The 13,889-nt window shown below is 41.9% G+C and overlaps 1 protein-coding gene across 2 annotated transcripts in view; it reads left to right on the top strand.

The window, feature by feature from the left end:
* The window catches only part of TAF4B (TATA-box binding protein associated factor 4b), a 75,087-nt gene extending 61,408 nt beyond the window's left edge, over positions 1 to 13,679 (top strand). For both annotated transcript variants that reach the window (XM_056332773.1, XM_056332772.1), the window contains exons 14-15: positions 3 to 122; positions 11,635 to 13,679. In XM_056332773.1, coding sequence (XP_056188748.1) covers positions 3 to 122; positions 11,635 to 11,802 — 288 coding nt within the window. In that variant the 3' untranslated portion in view covers positions 11,803 to 13,679. The remainder of the gene's footprint in view (positions 1 to 2; positions 123 to 11,634) is intronic.
* Positions 13,680 to 13,889: the final 210 nt, after the last annotated feature.

Genomic DNA, 13,889 nt, shown 5'->3' with positions numbered 1-13,889 from the left:
AGATGCAACAGTTGAAGTTAGCACAAATGCAACAGAGAGAAGCCAACCTCACAGCTTTGGCAGCCATTGGACCAAGAAAGAAAAGACCGTTGGATTCATCAAATGTTGGATCTGGACTGGAGGTATGGAGACGGCTTGCAATTACTTGGATGATGTTGTATTTTAGCCTGAATTATTTTTATCTTTCCCTGTATGAGGAAGTGGGTATTCTTTTACACTAAATGGCTGGTTACGTACTGTAAGAAAACCAGTCTCTGTGTTAGATACTTGAAAGGACTGTTTCTGGTAAATCTGATGGGGATGTCTAATTGTGTGTTATAGGCAGAACTGTGGATAAGAGCACTGCGTGTAAAGGACTGAATGAAATGATGGCTTAGAGAAACTTCCATCTGCAGTGGAGGGTAGCGAAGCTTTGGTGGTTTTTTGCAACAATTAGTTGTCGTGGCCCTTCAGTTGAACTTATGATGACTTTTTTCCCACGCACAATGCATAGGAACTCTTAAATATACTATGAGTTCACCTTGGCGAGATCCACCCCCCCACCCACCCCCCCCCCCCCCCCAGCAATAAATAAATAAATAAAGCTAGACCATTCAGTTCCTGCAGTGAGCCAGCTCACCGTTTCTGGCTCACGCTGCATTTTAAAAGTACGTTGAAGGTATTTTTAACAAATCTTGGTCTGAACAAATCTCTTAATGTTGTGCTGGATATTAACTGTTTCTGGGACCTGTGAAGCTTGCAGAGCTGCAGTTCTTTCCAGGGAGACTGGCAACCATCAGCATCTTGGCTGGAGACAGGAGAAATATGCTGTGGGCTGTCATTCAAGTGTTGTTGCTGTTTTGCCCCTCTTTCTCATGAAGTCTTGATATTGCTCAAGTAAATGGCTGGTTGGCTACTGACCCAAGCACAGTGAGCAGGGGCCTGGAAGGTAACTTGTGCGAAGGAAGTGGTGGTAAAGTTGTCCTTTCTGATAAAACTTAAGGTTTTTTTCGTTCTTGTGGCCTAGGAAGCTTAAATAGATGATGTTAGGATTGAAATTGCTCTGGTGTTTTTGCATACTGGAGTCTGGAAGGACCTTGTATAAAGCTCAGTTATTTGCAGCGTAACTGAGACGGTGGTGGCACTTGTCCCGTAGGTTTTCCTTCAGCCTGGACTGTGACAAGAACCCTCTCTAATGAGATGGGATAGACGTATTTCTCTGATTTATTTTTTTTCTGACGTGGAGACACAATTAGTTCCTTGAACACTCCCCGTTTACTTCAAGTAAAGTGAAGGAATCTGTATCTAAACAAGCTGCATAAAGCAGCATTCCCAGATTTTGAGCAGCTATTCTTCCCTTCTTTGATATTTTTTTTTTTTTTTTTAATGCACTTACATATGAAGTTGAAGGTATAGGGTTTTGGGGTTTTTTATAATACGACTGGAAAAACTTGAAGAAATTAGTCTAGCACAAGAACAGTTAGCCCCATTCTTTTCTCCTTTTCCCTAAGCTTATATCAAGCAACTATTCCTGTTCTTCATAGTGGTTTTCTGTTAATTATTGCCGGATTTGTTTCTGAATATTTAACAAGTCTGCCTGTTAGGTACTTTCAGTTATTTCTCATCATCTGTGATGTGTCTGCTTTATTAAAAGCTTCGTAAGTTTGTGCCAAAGTGAGACAGATAACAGTGTAGCTATTGAAAGGTGGTGATCCATTATTTTCATTGCCAATTTAGAAGAACATGGACATAATGTGCCTAAAACTGACCATAAACTTGATGACTTGATAGCCTTTCATTGTCACAAATTCACCTGCTGTATTTTAAGATGCTTCTCATATAGGTTCCCTTTCTAGACTGAGTTGTAAGGGCAATAGGTGAAAGTAATTCTACCAGTGAAACTACTTTTGTTTCTCACATGCAATCTTGCATTCCAGTGCCTAGTACTTAGGCTTCATGCTACCATAAAGCAATTCACAGCAGACCTTTTTCTTTTCTTTTTTTGTGAAATTATGCAGGATAGCAAACTTGAGAAGGATGTTAGACTTAGATGTTTAAGTGTCCCAATATATCTGAGCAGGATTTATAAAAGGCTTAAGACTTCTTCTGTAGACTAACGAATGTTTTTTGAAAAACACTCTGTAGTTCAAGAAGCAGAACATTTGTAATACATTCATGATAACATGGCAAAACACCCTGAGCAGTAAACAACATTCCATTCTTCAGAGATGAAAGAAGGTCTTTGAAACTGAAAGCAAGTACAACATGGCCTTAGGCTGATACACATTTGGGCATCTTTAAAATCATCATTTTGGGCAACTTGTCTGAGAATAATTTAAACAGGCAGGATGTACTTTCTCATTTCAAATTGCAAATAGAGACAGTTTTACTCTCAAGTAATCTTAAACGTCAGAACTTCCTGACATTTATGCAATGGCAAGGAGTAAATCTGTGTCTAATACTCCTGTGACCTTTTTTTTTTATTAAAAAAAAAAGTTATTCCTGAATATGAATGATCCTTTGACAGTATTGAATGAAATCACTGATGCTAACTGCATTACATTTTTTAACGACTTCAAATTCCCTTGGATGACATTCTTTGTACAGTGTTTGTATCTCTTATGTCCACGTTAGAGCAAAGTTGACTCTGGTTCAGCTTCTTTTTATTGTTGCCTGCTTGTGATAATTAATGGAAAGGAATTGTTTCAAGCCTTTATTGGTGTAAAATGAAAGTATTTGAGGAGACAGGGAGGAAATAATCAGTTACAGTATGTATTAAAGGAGTGAAACGCTGTAAGCAAATTTTTTACGTATTTGCATTTCTTTATTCAGTACCAAAATGTAATGGGTAGTGGAAGAGTCCGCTCAGCAAACTGGGTTGGTATGGATCTGCTACCTTCTGTTGCAGTAAGCGTGATGGCTAAGAACAGCATTTTGTTAGCATACCGTGTTTCCTTTCTCCACGAAAGTATCTGTGTGTAACCGGGATGGTTCTTCAGCCCTAGGTATCTGTTTCTCCGTGCTGTGCCACCACCTGGCTTTGCACCTCTTCTGGAAAGTCTGGGGATAGTTGAATGCCTGATTCCTGCACGTTGGTCTTACCTTGTTCTCTGAAATGTTGCTGTCTTTACTTGGTCTTTTAAGGAGACCTATTATGGATTATTTTGATCTGGGAACTAGAACATGTGGTGACACAAGCATGTACATTACAGCAGCCACATCACCTCATAGTGTGGCAGGTAACAAATAGAGAAAGAAGTTCTTTCCTTGGCCCAGAGGAGTGTCGTGTCTGTCAACTAATGTGGACCTAAAGGCGATGTAAAAACTGTAAACTATATCTTGCTGTGATTATTGCTTATATAACTTGAAATAGCAGTAGGGGCAAATCTGTGATGATCGTGGAATGAAAAATAAGACTAACGCTCTAGACCTAATGGAAAAAAAAAAAGACATCAGTATAATGGGAATTCTTTTCCCCTTCTTGTTGGAAACACTCCTTTGGGTAGTTTTGCATGTTCTCTTCACTGCAACTTAACATTTGAATAGTATTGTTCAGTAAGAGTAATTTGAGAAAGCCCTGGTAAGAAAATCCTTCTATTGTGAAAATGTGTTAATTGGTGCTACTTGTATTCCAGAGGTGGTAATATCTTCATCTCTCTCATTCTGTTCCCTCTGGACCAGATACGGTCTTTTGGATACAATGAGGGGGAGAGGCCTTTGGATTTGATTCATATGTGGGTTTGGGTTTGTGTATTTTTTACCCACCTCTTCCCCACTCCCTGTTTTGGGGCATGTGGAGAACAGTAATGAATTAAAGGGTGGGAAAAATTGAAAAATAATTCATCTTGAGAAGGGAGAATACTTCTAAAACAAATCAGAAAAAAGTAAACTTGAAGCCACAGACTAATTTTTCCAATTCTGTGTTCTGTTTCATAGTTTTTATTGGTTGGTAACATACTCTGTAATGTTTCCAATACTGAGAAATAGTCATGGATTTTTTTGGATTAAGTTTAACTGCTTTTCTGATGACAAAGCTATTTTGGAAACAGCTTTGTCTCATTCTCACTGTAACTAGAGTCATAGAAGTCTGAAAACCCTTGCAGATATTTAAAGCTTTTTTCTGTGAGGAAACAAGACTTGCAGGTCTGAGTCCTCAAACTTTCTTTCCTTCTAGCCAAAGGTGTCCTGGGTCCAAGGTCATCTTTGATTTTCAACTAAGAGTAGTATATTTGTGTGGTATCACACAGCAGGGAGGATAAAAAAGGTAGAACTCTGAAAGTAGAGTTAGGAGACTGGGTGTTACTCTTATGGGAAGACTGTGGTTGGACATTCTACTTTATACGGGAAAATTTAGTTGTATGCCTGCACTTCTGTGTAATTGGGGGCGGGGGGGGGATACTGCTTGCTTCTCATCTGTTTTCTGGCTCAGTAACACATTAACTACTTGGAAGTGATGCAGTCTGTCTTGGCCTGAAATGCTGTTGGTGGCGTGTCCTTCATTTGCCGCCTTCCAGGTTGGTTGCATTGACTGACTTAAGGGTAAATCTTGTGTCTTCTCTTTCTTTTTGCCTGATCGAACAGCAAATGAAATTTCCTCCTTCCAGGTACTGCTTGGGGCTGCTCTATCCACTGCCAAGACTAGCTGCTCTGTTAGTAAGTGTGAGTCTTGCCTTGCCACCCATAGTCTAGCTCTACTGTGGAAACAGGCTACTGCAGGTAGCTGCTACAGAAGTAAATGATGCAGCTGATATCCTGGGGTCAGTGCAGAGCCATTCAAGTACTTTCTTTCTGTCAAAACTCCTAGCTCTGGCCAAACATACTGAAAATAATGTGATACTTCCAGAGTGATACACATCTAATACCACAGTCCATAAATAGGCTTGTATTCTCCTTCTGAGGAGAAGTTTGACAAGAAGTGGGAGAAATGTCTTGTTTACCACACTGGTCATTGTTCCATTTTTACTATTGATTGTGGGTGGAGAAAACAAGCTTGTCATCTTCTCTTCTAGGGCTAGGTCTCTGTCACATCTGATCATTGTTAGCAGAACTTAAAGTTGCCCTTCTTGCTTTACAGCTTAGGATGCCGGTATGCATGTTGATTAAACATATTCTGTATATGGTACTTGTTTAAGCTTCGGAAATGCTCTTCAGGATGACCTAGGAAGAACTAAACCTTTGAGCAACAAGTCCTTTTCTGCAGAATGAAAGAAAACCCCAACTCTTCCAAATGACTAGGGGAGCAAGATGTTTCAGTTTTTCCACCATGTGACAATCAAATTGCTTTCATTTTTTTGGCATTTGCAGGAAGAATGTGTGATAGTTAAGGGGTATGTGGCTTTACACTCTTATAAGCAGCAGCTGTAGAAGTTACTGCCACCTTTTTGGCCATGAACCCTTGTGATGAGAGGAGACACTAGTTTAATTCATCAGCTTCAGTATTGATGTTAAGGATGTAACTGTGTCTAAATGTGAATTAAATGCAGTAGTTGGTGCTGCAGTGAACGATGATAGGTTTGCTGCACCTTGTACATCCATGGGGTGCAGAGAGACTGCTGCCTGGTGTTCGGCATTGGTTCGTGATAGTCTGCTAAAGTATTTTCTTAAAAGCTGCAGAAAATGAATTTAAAAGCAATCACTTTAAATTGGACCTAGACTACTTGTATGCAAGTAGATGTTCAGAGCCAAGCTACAAAATCTATTTCTACACTTGAGGGGTTTCCCTCTCTTTCTCTGTGTCTCTTTCTGTCTCTACCACACCACCCGTTCCTCCAGCCCATAGTTCTAAAGTGATACAAGAGGGGTGTTTCTTTTGTCTACTTTGAATATGCTTAATATGTGCAGACTGTTAATTTCAGCTGCTGGTTCTTATTCAAGTTATCGACAGTTGAAGTCTACAGTGTGGTTGTACCTTTGGGGAAGAGGGGATCTAAAAATGTTACTGCAATTATAAAATACGACTTCAGCATCTTACTTATGTGCTGCAAGACCTAGCTAAGCACAGCCCTGTCAGCTGGAGAGTTTCAGTTTCAACGCTGTGTTTCCTGACTGCTGTCAGTCTAGGCCATACACTTGATGTGAATTTTTTCCCATGTAAATAGGCAAAAATATTCTCGTCTGCCATTCACACACTTCAGAAATACAGTCCATTGGCCCATATCGTGCCTTCTCTGTGCTAGAGATGAACTTAATTCTTCTTATGTGCGAAAGATATCTGCAATTTAAATGACTAATTGCATTGTAGCTTTAGGCTGAACATATTGGTAACGCGTGCAAATGTTGATGACATGTGAAGGGTCAAGAGATTTATAATTTAGTTGACAATACACTGCTTAAAATGATGTGGCAAAGAGCCAGAAAATTTCAGCTTAATAATTGTCTATTAACTAACATGACATATTTGTATAGTATTCATTACCTCCAGGTACAGATTAAGCATCTGATGTACCCATACAAAGTGACATGCGTACATGAATCTTGGGCATAATAGTGAATAAACTGACATTGCATTCACAGTAATTTGTTTCAATATGTAAAACACGTTGTTGCTTACGTTTGAAAGGACTTGTAGGAATGTTGCAATGAAATCTGAGGAAAAACGTGTAGTTGAATAGCATTCTCTATTATATAGTTCTGACAGCTTCATGAGGTGGCTTTGTAGGCTGCAGATAACATCATAAATATACATGTTTGTTTTCAGCTGCACAAGAAGCAGCCTGGAAACAGAGATCTAAGCCTTTCAGACATCGGCTTGATCTACCCTGATAGTCTGTAAGGTTAAAAGAAAAAAATAACCCCAAAACCCCAATGACTTAATGCAACCAACTTTATTTTTAAAAAAGAATCATATAAATATTGGTTAACGTAGTATTGTGAAAGTGGGAGTATTTCTGTCAGACCAAGGCTTTTTAAAATAGTCAGCATCAGTAGGCTGGCTTGTCACCAAAGTAATATCAGCTTCTTTCACTTTGTTCTCGCTGGCCTAAATTAGACACTTATTTGTACAAGCAAAACTGTCACAATTTTGACAGGGTCTCTTTGTGTTCCCCCTTGCTGTTGGGGCAGATCCAGGGAAGGTTTGAGTATACCACAATATGTTAATGGCTTTTTAACCGTGTGTCCCGTCCCCCCCCCCCCCCCCCCCGTGAAACAGGAACGTGTTCAGTGTTTTACAGCTGGGAAACTAACGTACAGGGTACACTAGATACCACTGACCTCAGTGTGACAGCAGGTGACAGAGCTGGGGGTTAAACCTGGGTGCTTTTGCTCCGGTTTACTATGTGCTCTTACCACCTTTCGAGAACGTCTCTGCTGCACACGGCTGTAGTTTTTCAGTGTTTGGAGATGTCATTGGAAACTGACTCATGACTTTGCTTCCTTCTGCTGCTGGTATTTTTATAATGTGCAGCAGAGGTGCAATGACAGTTTGCTCTCTTGGGATCTTGACTCTGGGACTAGGATGTGTTTATGCCACACCAAAAATTCAAATGAGAACTCTTGGCTTAGATTTTAACATTTGACTGAACACTCTGCTCCCTTAAAGTGCCCCACTCTCGAGTTTAAAATTTTGAATGTGGTTGGTGTGAAGCCATTGAATTTGAGAAGGGAGTGTGTACTCTGCTGGGAGCAAGCTCACTGAGCCCGACCTAGACTTGGTGGGAAGGTGTCTGCTGACCCCCTGAGCTTTGTGTCAGGGTCTGTAAAATAGCTCTGAGCAACTCTTGACACCCTTGTCAGTACCTGTGATCCACACTTGTAGGTCACATGCTCCAGATGCCTTGGAGACTAGGAGTAAGGTGGTGATGATAGCTTGGGTAAAGGAAGAGCCTTGTCGGGAGCTGTGGCTCTGTATCAGCTTCACTCTTGCCTTTTCAGAGTTGGTATTTAATTCTCGATCCAGCCACTGGAGAGAGCTCTACAGATCCTAAAGCAGGCGCTGGGAGCAAACTCTCAACAAAACTAGCTGCACAACAGGGGGGCACTGTAGCAGGAGCTCTGCGGTGTGTTCTGCTGCCACCATCAGTGGGAGTAACCGATCTCTGTCAGGTGTGTATAAAAGGTTCTAAGGATCAAGAACGGGCGACAGGGTATTGCTTTGCCAAAGTTGCTGGTTTTACTCGACCCAGAGAATAGGCCAAAAGCGGGACTGCTGCGGTTGTGGCCCCCTGGGGCTGGTTTTAAGCCAGCTGGTGGTCTCAGTGCTGTAAAGGGTGGTTTGCAGTGGTGCAGTATCTTACCTGGCTTACGAACAAGGTCTGTCAGCTGTTGATACCCAGGCTGAGTGGCAGTATCTATGCTGATAGTTACCCTTCCCGGGCTGCACGTTTCGGTGTCATTTCCCTATTGGAAGGAAAGTGGAATGCTGGGGGTTGAGTGAAAGGCAAGAACTTCAGGATATGGCTGATGTCTTCCAGCCTCCCCTCTTGGAGAGCAGGAGTGTTCCCAATTAAAAAAAAAAAAAAAAAAAAAAAGGCAACCAACAGATAAATTGAAAAAAGAAAAAACAAAGTTGCTAGTTAAGACACTAATAATTAGATGTTGCAGCAGCGGGGTGCAGTCTGGCTGCAGTACCCTTTGCTAGAGTTGGTCCTACAGGGTTGCATTTTATATTCACTTACCTTTGTACTTGTCTGTGGCCTGGTTGAAAAAGCTGGGTTTTGCTTCCTCTCTGAAGAGGCTTACAAAGCTGTCTTGGGGTATGACTGAAGACTTCTGCAGTGAAGAATCCCCCAGAATAGCAAGGTGCAAGTGGATGCTGCCCAGCTGGCAGGAATGTAATAGAGCTGTCTGGGCGCAAGGATTGCACTGGTGGTGTTCTAACCAGGGTATTCAAGGTCTCAAAAGCAGCATGGGGGAGCTTCTGTGCAGGAAGGGGTATATGAGAGGTAAAGGAGAGGACTTCTGACTGTTGCCTAGGGCCAGACAAGATTGACCTGCTGCCCACCAGGAACTTGCTCAAGAAGAGGCTCTGAAAACCGAGCAGCAGAGGACACTCCCCGTAAAGTGTCCCTGGATAGCTCAGAGTTGGGCACTTCTTAAATAAGGCCTTGGATATTAACAGAGGTGCCTGGGATGCTTCCTTCTGATGTGCAGATGGCCTTTTAACTTCAAGTGTTTTCACTTTTGGGTCTCCAAATGTTGTATTACAAAAAGGCAGTGTATCACCCTCCACTGCTTTGTCCAAAGTCCAAAACAAAAACAATAAAGACCAGTGTTTCGATGCAGCTGTGGAAGACAGTAGGTAAAAGGAGTTTGTGCTCATTCCTGTACAAACTTATTTCAGTGTGAGTTCTCCAACACAGTCCCAATCTGGGCTGGAATGACCTAGGCCAGGGGTCCTCAAACTATGGCCCACAGGCTGGATACGGCCCCCCAGGGTCCTCAATCCGGCCCCCGGTATTTGCAGACACCACCACCACCACCACCACCCCCCCCCGCCAGGGGTTGGGGGGGAAACCAAGCAGCCGCAGATGGCTGCCTGCCACTGCATCCGCGCGCCGGCCCCCTGGTTAAAAAGTGTGAGGACCCCTGGCCTAGGCTGTTGGCTTCTTTAATTTTAAATCATCACGTGCTTTGAGAGAAAGACCTTTTATTTTAACTTGTCTGTGGTAGCAGCTGTTGGTTTAGATATATTCAGTAACTAGTCAAAGAGCCCCTGGCCCCTGAAATGCTGTACTCAGTAGCTCTGATAAGCCAGTGTGATGCTACGCGAAACTTAAAAGTATGAACTGGCTGCCTTGGCAAACAGTTCAGGATAAGCTTTGGCTTTGGATGTGGTATTACAGCATAACATCACTTCATGTCTCTGCGCTGCACTGGGCATGATGGGTAAGAATTTACGAATAAAAAAATCCACAACTCTCTCTCAAACGCAGGCAGCTTGGCATTTCTGCCCTATTGTAGCATCTTGCAGCTCAAACAGCTTCCAAAGCAGGCTGGCGGATTTGTGCTGCCTGCCTCCTCTTTGTTAAGGGACTGAACAGATTTGAGGTGGCTTTGTTTGGTGTCTTTTTAAAGGTAAGACTTCTAGTCTAATGACTATTTAGAGAGAAAATACTTTCACCTCAATAAAGTTCTTTGAATTATAAAGGACATTGCTGTTGGGTTACTGAAAACCCTTGGGGTTTGTTTCATTTATAACATTGCCTCAGGCCTTCTGCTGCATCCTGTTGGATTGACCTCCTTTTCAACCCGTGCTGGCAGCGGCATTGCAGAACTATCTTTTTCCCTGGATCCTTCAGTGCTGTCATATGACAAACTTGAACTGTGACCCTTTTGTGTCTTACTAGGACAGCGGTGCCCTCTCTGTGCGATGTGGCCAGCAGTCTTCCCTGTGCATGCGTTTGTTCCAAGCCATTTAACAAACTGAAAGTTTCAAATGATGGCATTTCATAGTGTTTAATAGCATCGACTGTAAAGCAAATGAAATGGTGCTGAATACCCCGCATGCTGCTAGTAAGAAATACAGCATCCATTTCTGTAATATGCCCTGGGTTTTCAGTGGTTGGTGTGTGCTCTCTGGTGAATCTCTTTATTTTATTTTTTTTAAAATAAATTTCGATGCTTCCCCCCTAAAAACAGTAGTAGTCACTGCTATAGATAGTCCAGCACTGGTATTTGTTTCTAATATATTGGGGGTTTAACCAGATTTTTCTAAGCAAAGTGGGCAAAGTCATTTTGCTGAAGTCTTGCAGAGAGTGTTAGGGTAAGAATTGATATAGTTAACACAGCATCCAAGCAACACCATCTCCAAGTGGTGTTGATGCTGGCAGGCATTGCCTTGCTGAAGTTACAGAGACTGAGCACTTGTATTTGTACAAATTGCATTCATTACCAAGAACCCTCCAGTAGTGATAAGAGACTGGCTGTGTAGATTGGCTCCAAGATAAGTAGCCAGTCTATTGTGCAGTGCATGGTAATCTTCCTCCTCCACGCCCCAATAATAAATCTTGGGGCATTTTGGAATGTGTGGGGGTTGCTCATTCTAGTAGCCTGAATGTATAACTACTAAACATCATCATCTTTTACCTATTTTGCTTTCATAACCAAGCAAGGCAGCCGACTCAGATGGATACGCTCAGATACAGTCAGTGTTCTGAACACGTGGATGCTTCAACCATGTGTGTTTGTTCCTCCCTTAAAGAGCAATTCACGGGTGATGGCCAGGGTAAAAGTTTCTCCCAGCCATGCTCCAAGGCTAGAGCCCACTCGCAGTGATGGTTTTCTTCAAGAAGAGATGTCAACTTCTGGAGCTTGGGCATTTGCAAGTGGGAGTAATAGCTGTGCACAACCTGGGGCTCTGCACAGGAGTTATGGTAGTACCTTCTTCATAGTTGGCTTGTCCTTTCTCAGTGCAAGCGTCTATGTCGTATGATTTCAGCAAAACAGCAGTTATTTGTCGTGCCATAATAATATAGTTTCAAAGAAGGATAGAATTTTCTGTTTGCTTTGACTGAAATAAACCATCGGCCTGCAAGTGCTTGCTTCATCTTTAAAGTATTTAATGTGTGAGAACTTCTGGATTTTCAACATGTAAAGCTGAACACCAGAAGGCTAGTTTTATTCTAGTAGGCAGTATAATCGAACCAGTTTGGTTGAAAACTTCTATTTATATGCAATTCTAATCTTTTTTTTTTTTTTTTTCTCTCCTCCATTTAGGGTTTGAATGGCAATGGAATTCCTCCTGGATCATCAGGTTTTAGCCTTACCAAACAGCTGCTCTGTCCAAGAATAACCCGTGTCTGTCTCAGGGACTTGATATTCTGCATGGAACAAGAGAGGGAGATGAAGCATTCTCTGACCTTGTACCGTGCTCTTCTGAAGTGATCTGAATTTTACATTTTACCTTGCTGTCTACTGCCAAAGAAAACACTGAAGCATCGTTGCACTGTCTTGAAATTCCAATTTCTGGAAGATGATCCGTTGTAAGGATAACTCTTGTTTACAGATAAACATTTTTATTAAATACCTAACCTAGCACCTGTAGGGGTTTTAATAATATTTGGCTTAAACCAGTCTGTAAACCAGTGAAAACACTGAGCTGCACACACAAGCACCTGACTACCTGCTTGCATTTAACTGTCTTGCAGGCTCTGAGGGCTTGATACATGTCCCTGGTTTATGTATGTCGCTTGCATTGGTACGCCAGAGTCTGCAACATCTGTTCTACATGTAGTGCCTTCTTCTAATCCAACCTTATTTAGGGAAACAACACTTCAAAAGAACTTCATAGCATGGCAACTTACTTAATCGTGAGCCAGCAGTCAGTCAACATGCTAATGTATTCCCTGTCTGACTCAGCATCTTAATTTTTCTCGGTTTAGAATTGCTATTGGATACTCGCTTGTGGAGAGCAAAGTAGCAAGCAAAAGGAATGAGGGGTGCTTTCTCCCCCTCACCTCGCCCCAGCTGCCTTCCCCCTTTCCTCTGAGAAAATGACTGAGGGAAGGTGAACAAATTGTTTTTCTTGTGATTGAAGTACATCAGACAGTGTAGTTAGGGCATACTTCAATGTTCAGGGACCATATGGAGTTACTAAACTTGAATACAGGGAGTGAAAGACCCTAAAAAGGAGTGGTAAACAGAATAAACAGTTTATGTTTCTGTAGATAGAAAAAATAGCATTGAACTTTAGCATAGATATAGAAAGAAATGAACAAAAGCAACCTGTGCTGACAAGGGAGAACTTGAGATGCCTTGAAACTTTGCAGCTGGAGACTGTCTTAAGGAAAAAAAGCAGTGTTTGCAAAGCACAGGATTCACTGCTTTTTTAGGATATTGGTTTAATACGTTGATGCAGTGTGACGGGGAAACTTCCCCAGCAGAAAGTATTTAGACAAGTTTCCTGCTTTCTATTCAGTGAGGAGGACTCCAGATTATTAAGACTGCAAGAATAGATTCAAAGATTTTCTACTTGCTGGTAAAGACTGCCTTGTGGTGGAAGGAAAACCCTCTGGGTCACCCTTCTCCGTAGCCTCCAAACGTTTTGCCTCTCATGACACAATGCTGTATAGCAGGGGGTCCTCACACTTTTTAACCAGGGGGCCGGCGCGCGGATGCAGTGGCAGGCAGTCATCTGCGGCTGCTTGGTTTCCCCCCCAACCCCCGGCGGGGGGGGTGGGGGGGTGTCTGCAAATACCGGGGGCCGGATTGAGGACCCTGGGGGGCCGTATCCAGCCCGCGGGCCGTAGTTTGAGGACCCCTGCTGTATAGCATGGCTGTTTCCCAGGACCGGTGGGAAAGGCGCTGACTGCATTGAATGGCTTCCTGCTGAAACTATTTTGGTTTAAGGAACAAGCTTCCTGTGGTTATTCAGCATGCTACTTCAAAACTTGAAATGATGATTCAAACACCCTCCAATGTCAGAACCACTGCTGATAGTTACCAAATTGAGTAAGTTTTGAATCGGTTATGTGTTTTTTGTTGGAAGAGTAGTAAAAAAATCTAGTAAATGATTGCTGTAAATTATTTATATATGTATATATAGCATATATATATATATATATAAGAAAAGCAGTACTTTGACTAAGCTATAGTTTGCAAGATATTGATGGCATCAGGCAAAATTGTTTTGTATAATTAAATGCTTAGCTTTACTTTTTATGTAAAGTGCAGCATTTTCCATATTTGTGTACTGTATCTTATCAATCAGATGTTTAAAATTATTTTAAATACTGCATTAAAGCAATTATTTTATTAAAAATAATAAATTGGTAACTTTGTTTCCTGACGTGAGAAATTCAGCGTCTGAAGTTGTCATCACCATGACTAATGGCGTGGCTCTGAGAGCGAGCCCTGGCTATCTGCCCATCACAGTAATTGGTACAGTTGTCTCACGTGACTTACCAATGATAAACATCTATATTTTAAGGTTTTTAAACAGAACTGGGTGACAGAGGGAAGGATTACCTGAA

This window comes from Falco biarmicus, chromosome 3 (assembly GCF_023638135.1).
Source record: "Falco biarmicus isolate bFalBia1 chromosome 3, bFalBia1.pri, whole genome shotgun sequence".
NCBI lineage: Eukaryota > Metazoa > Chordata > Aves > Falconiformes > Falconidae > Falco > Falco biarmicus.
This window is presented reverse-complemented; position numbering and strand designations above follow the sequence as displayed.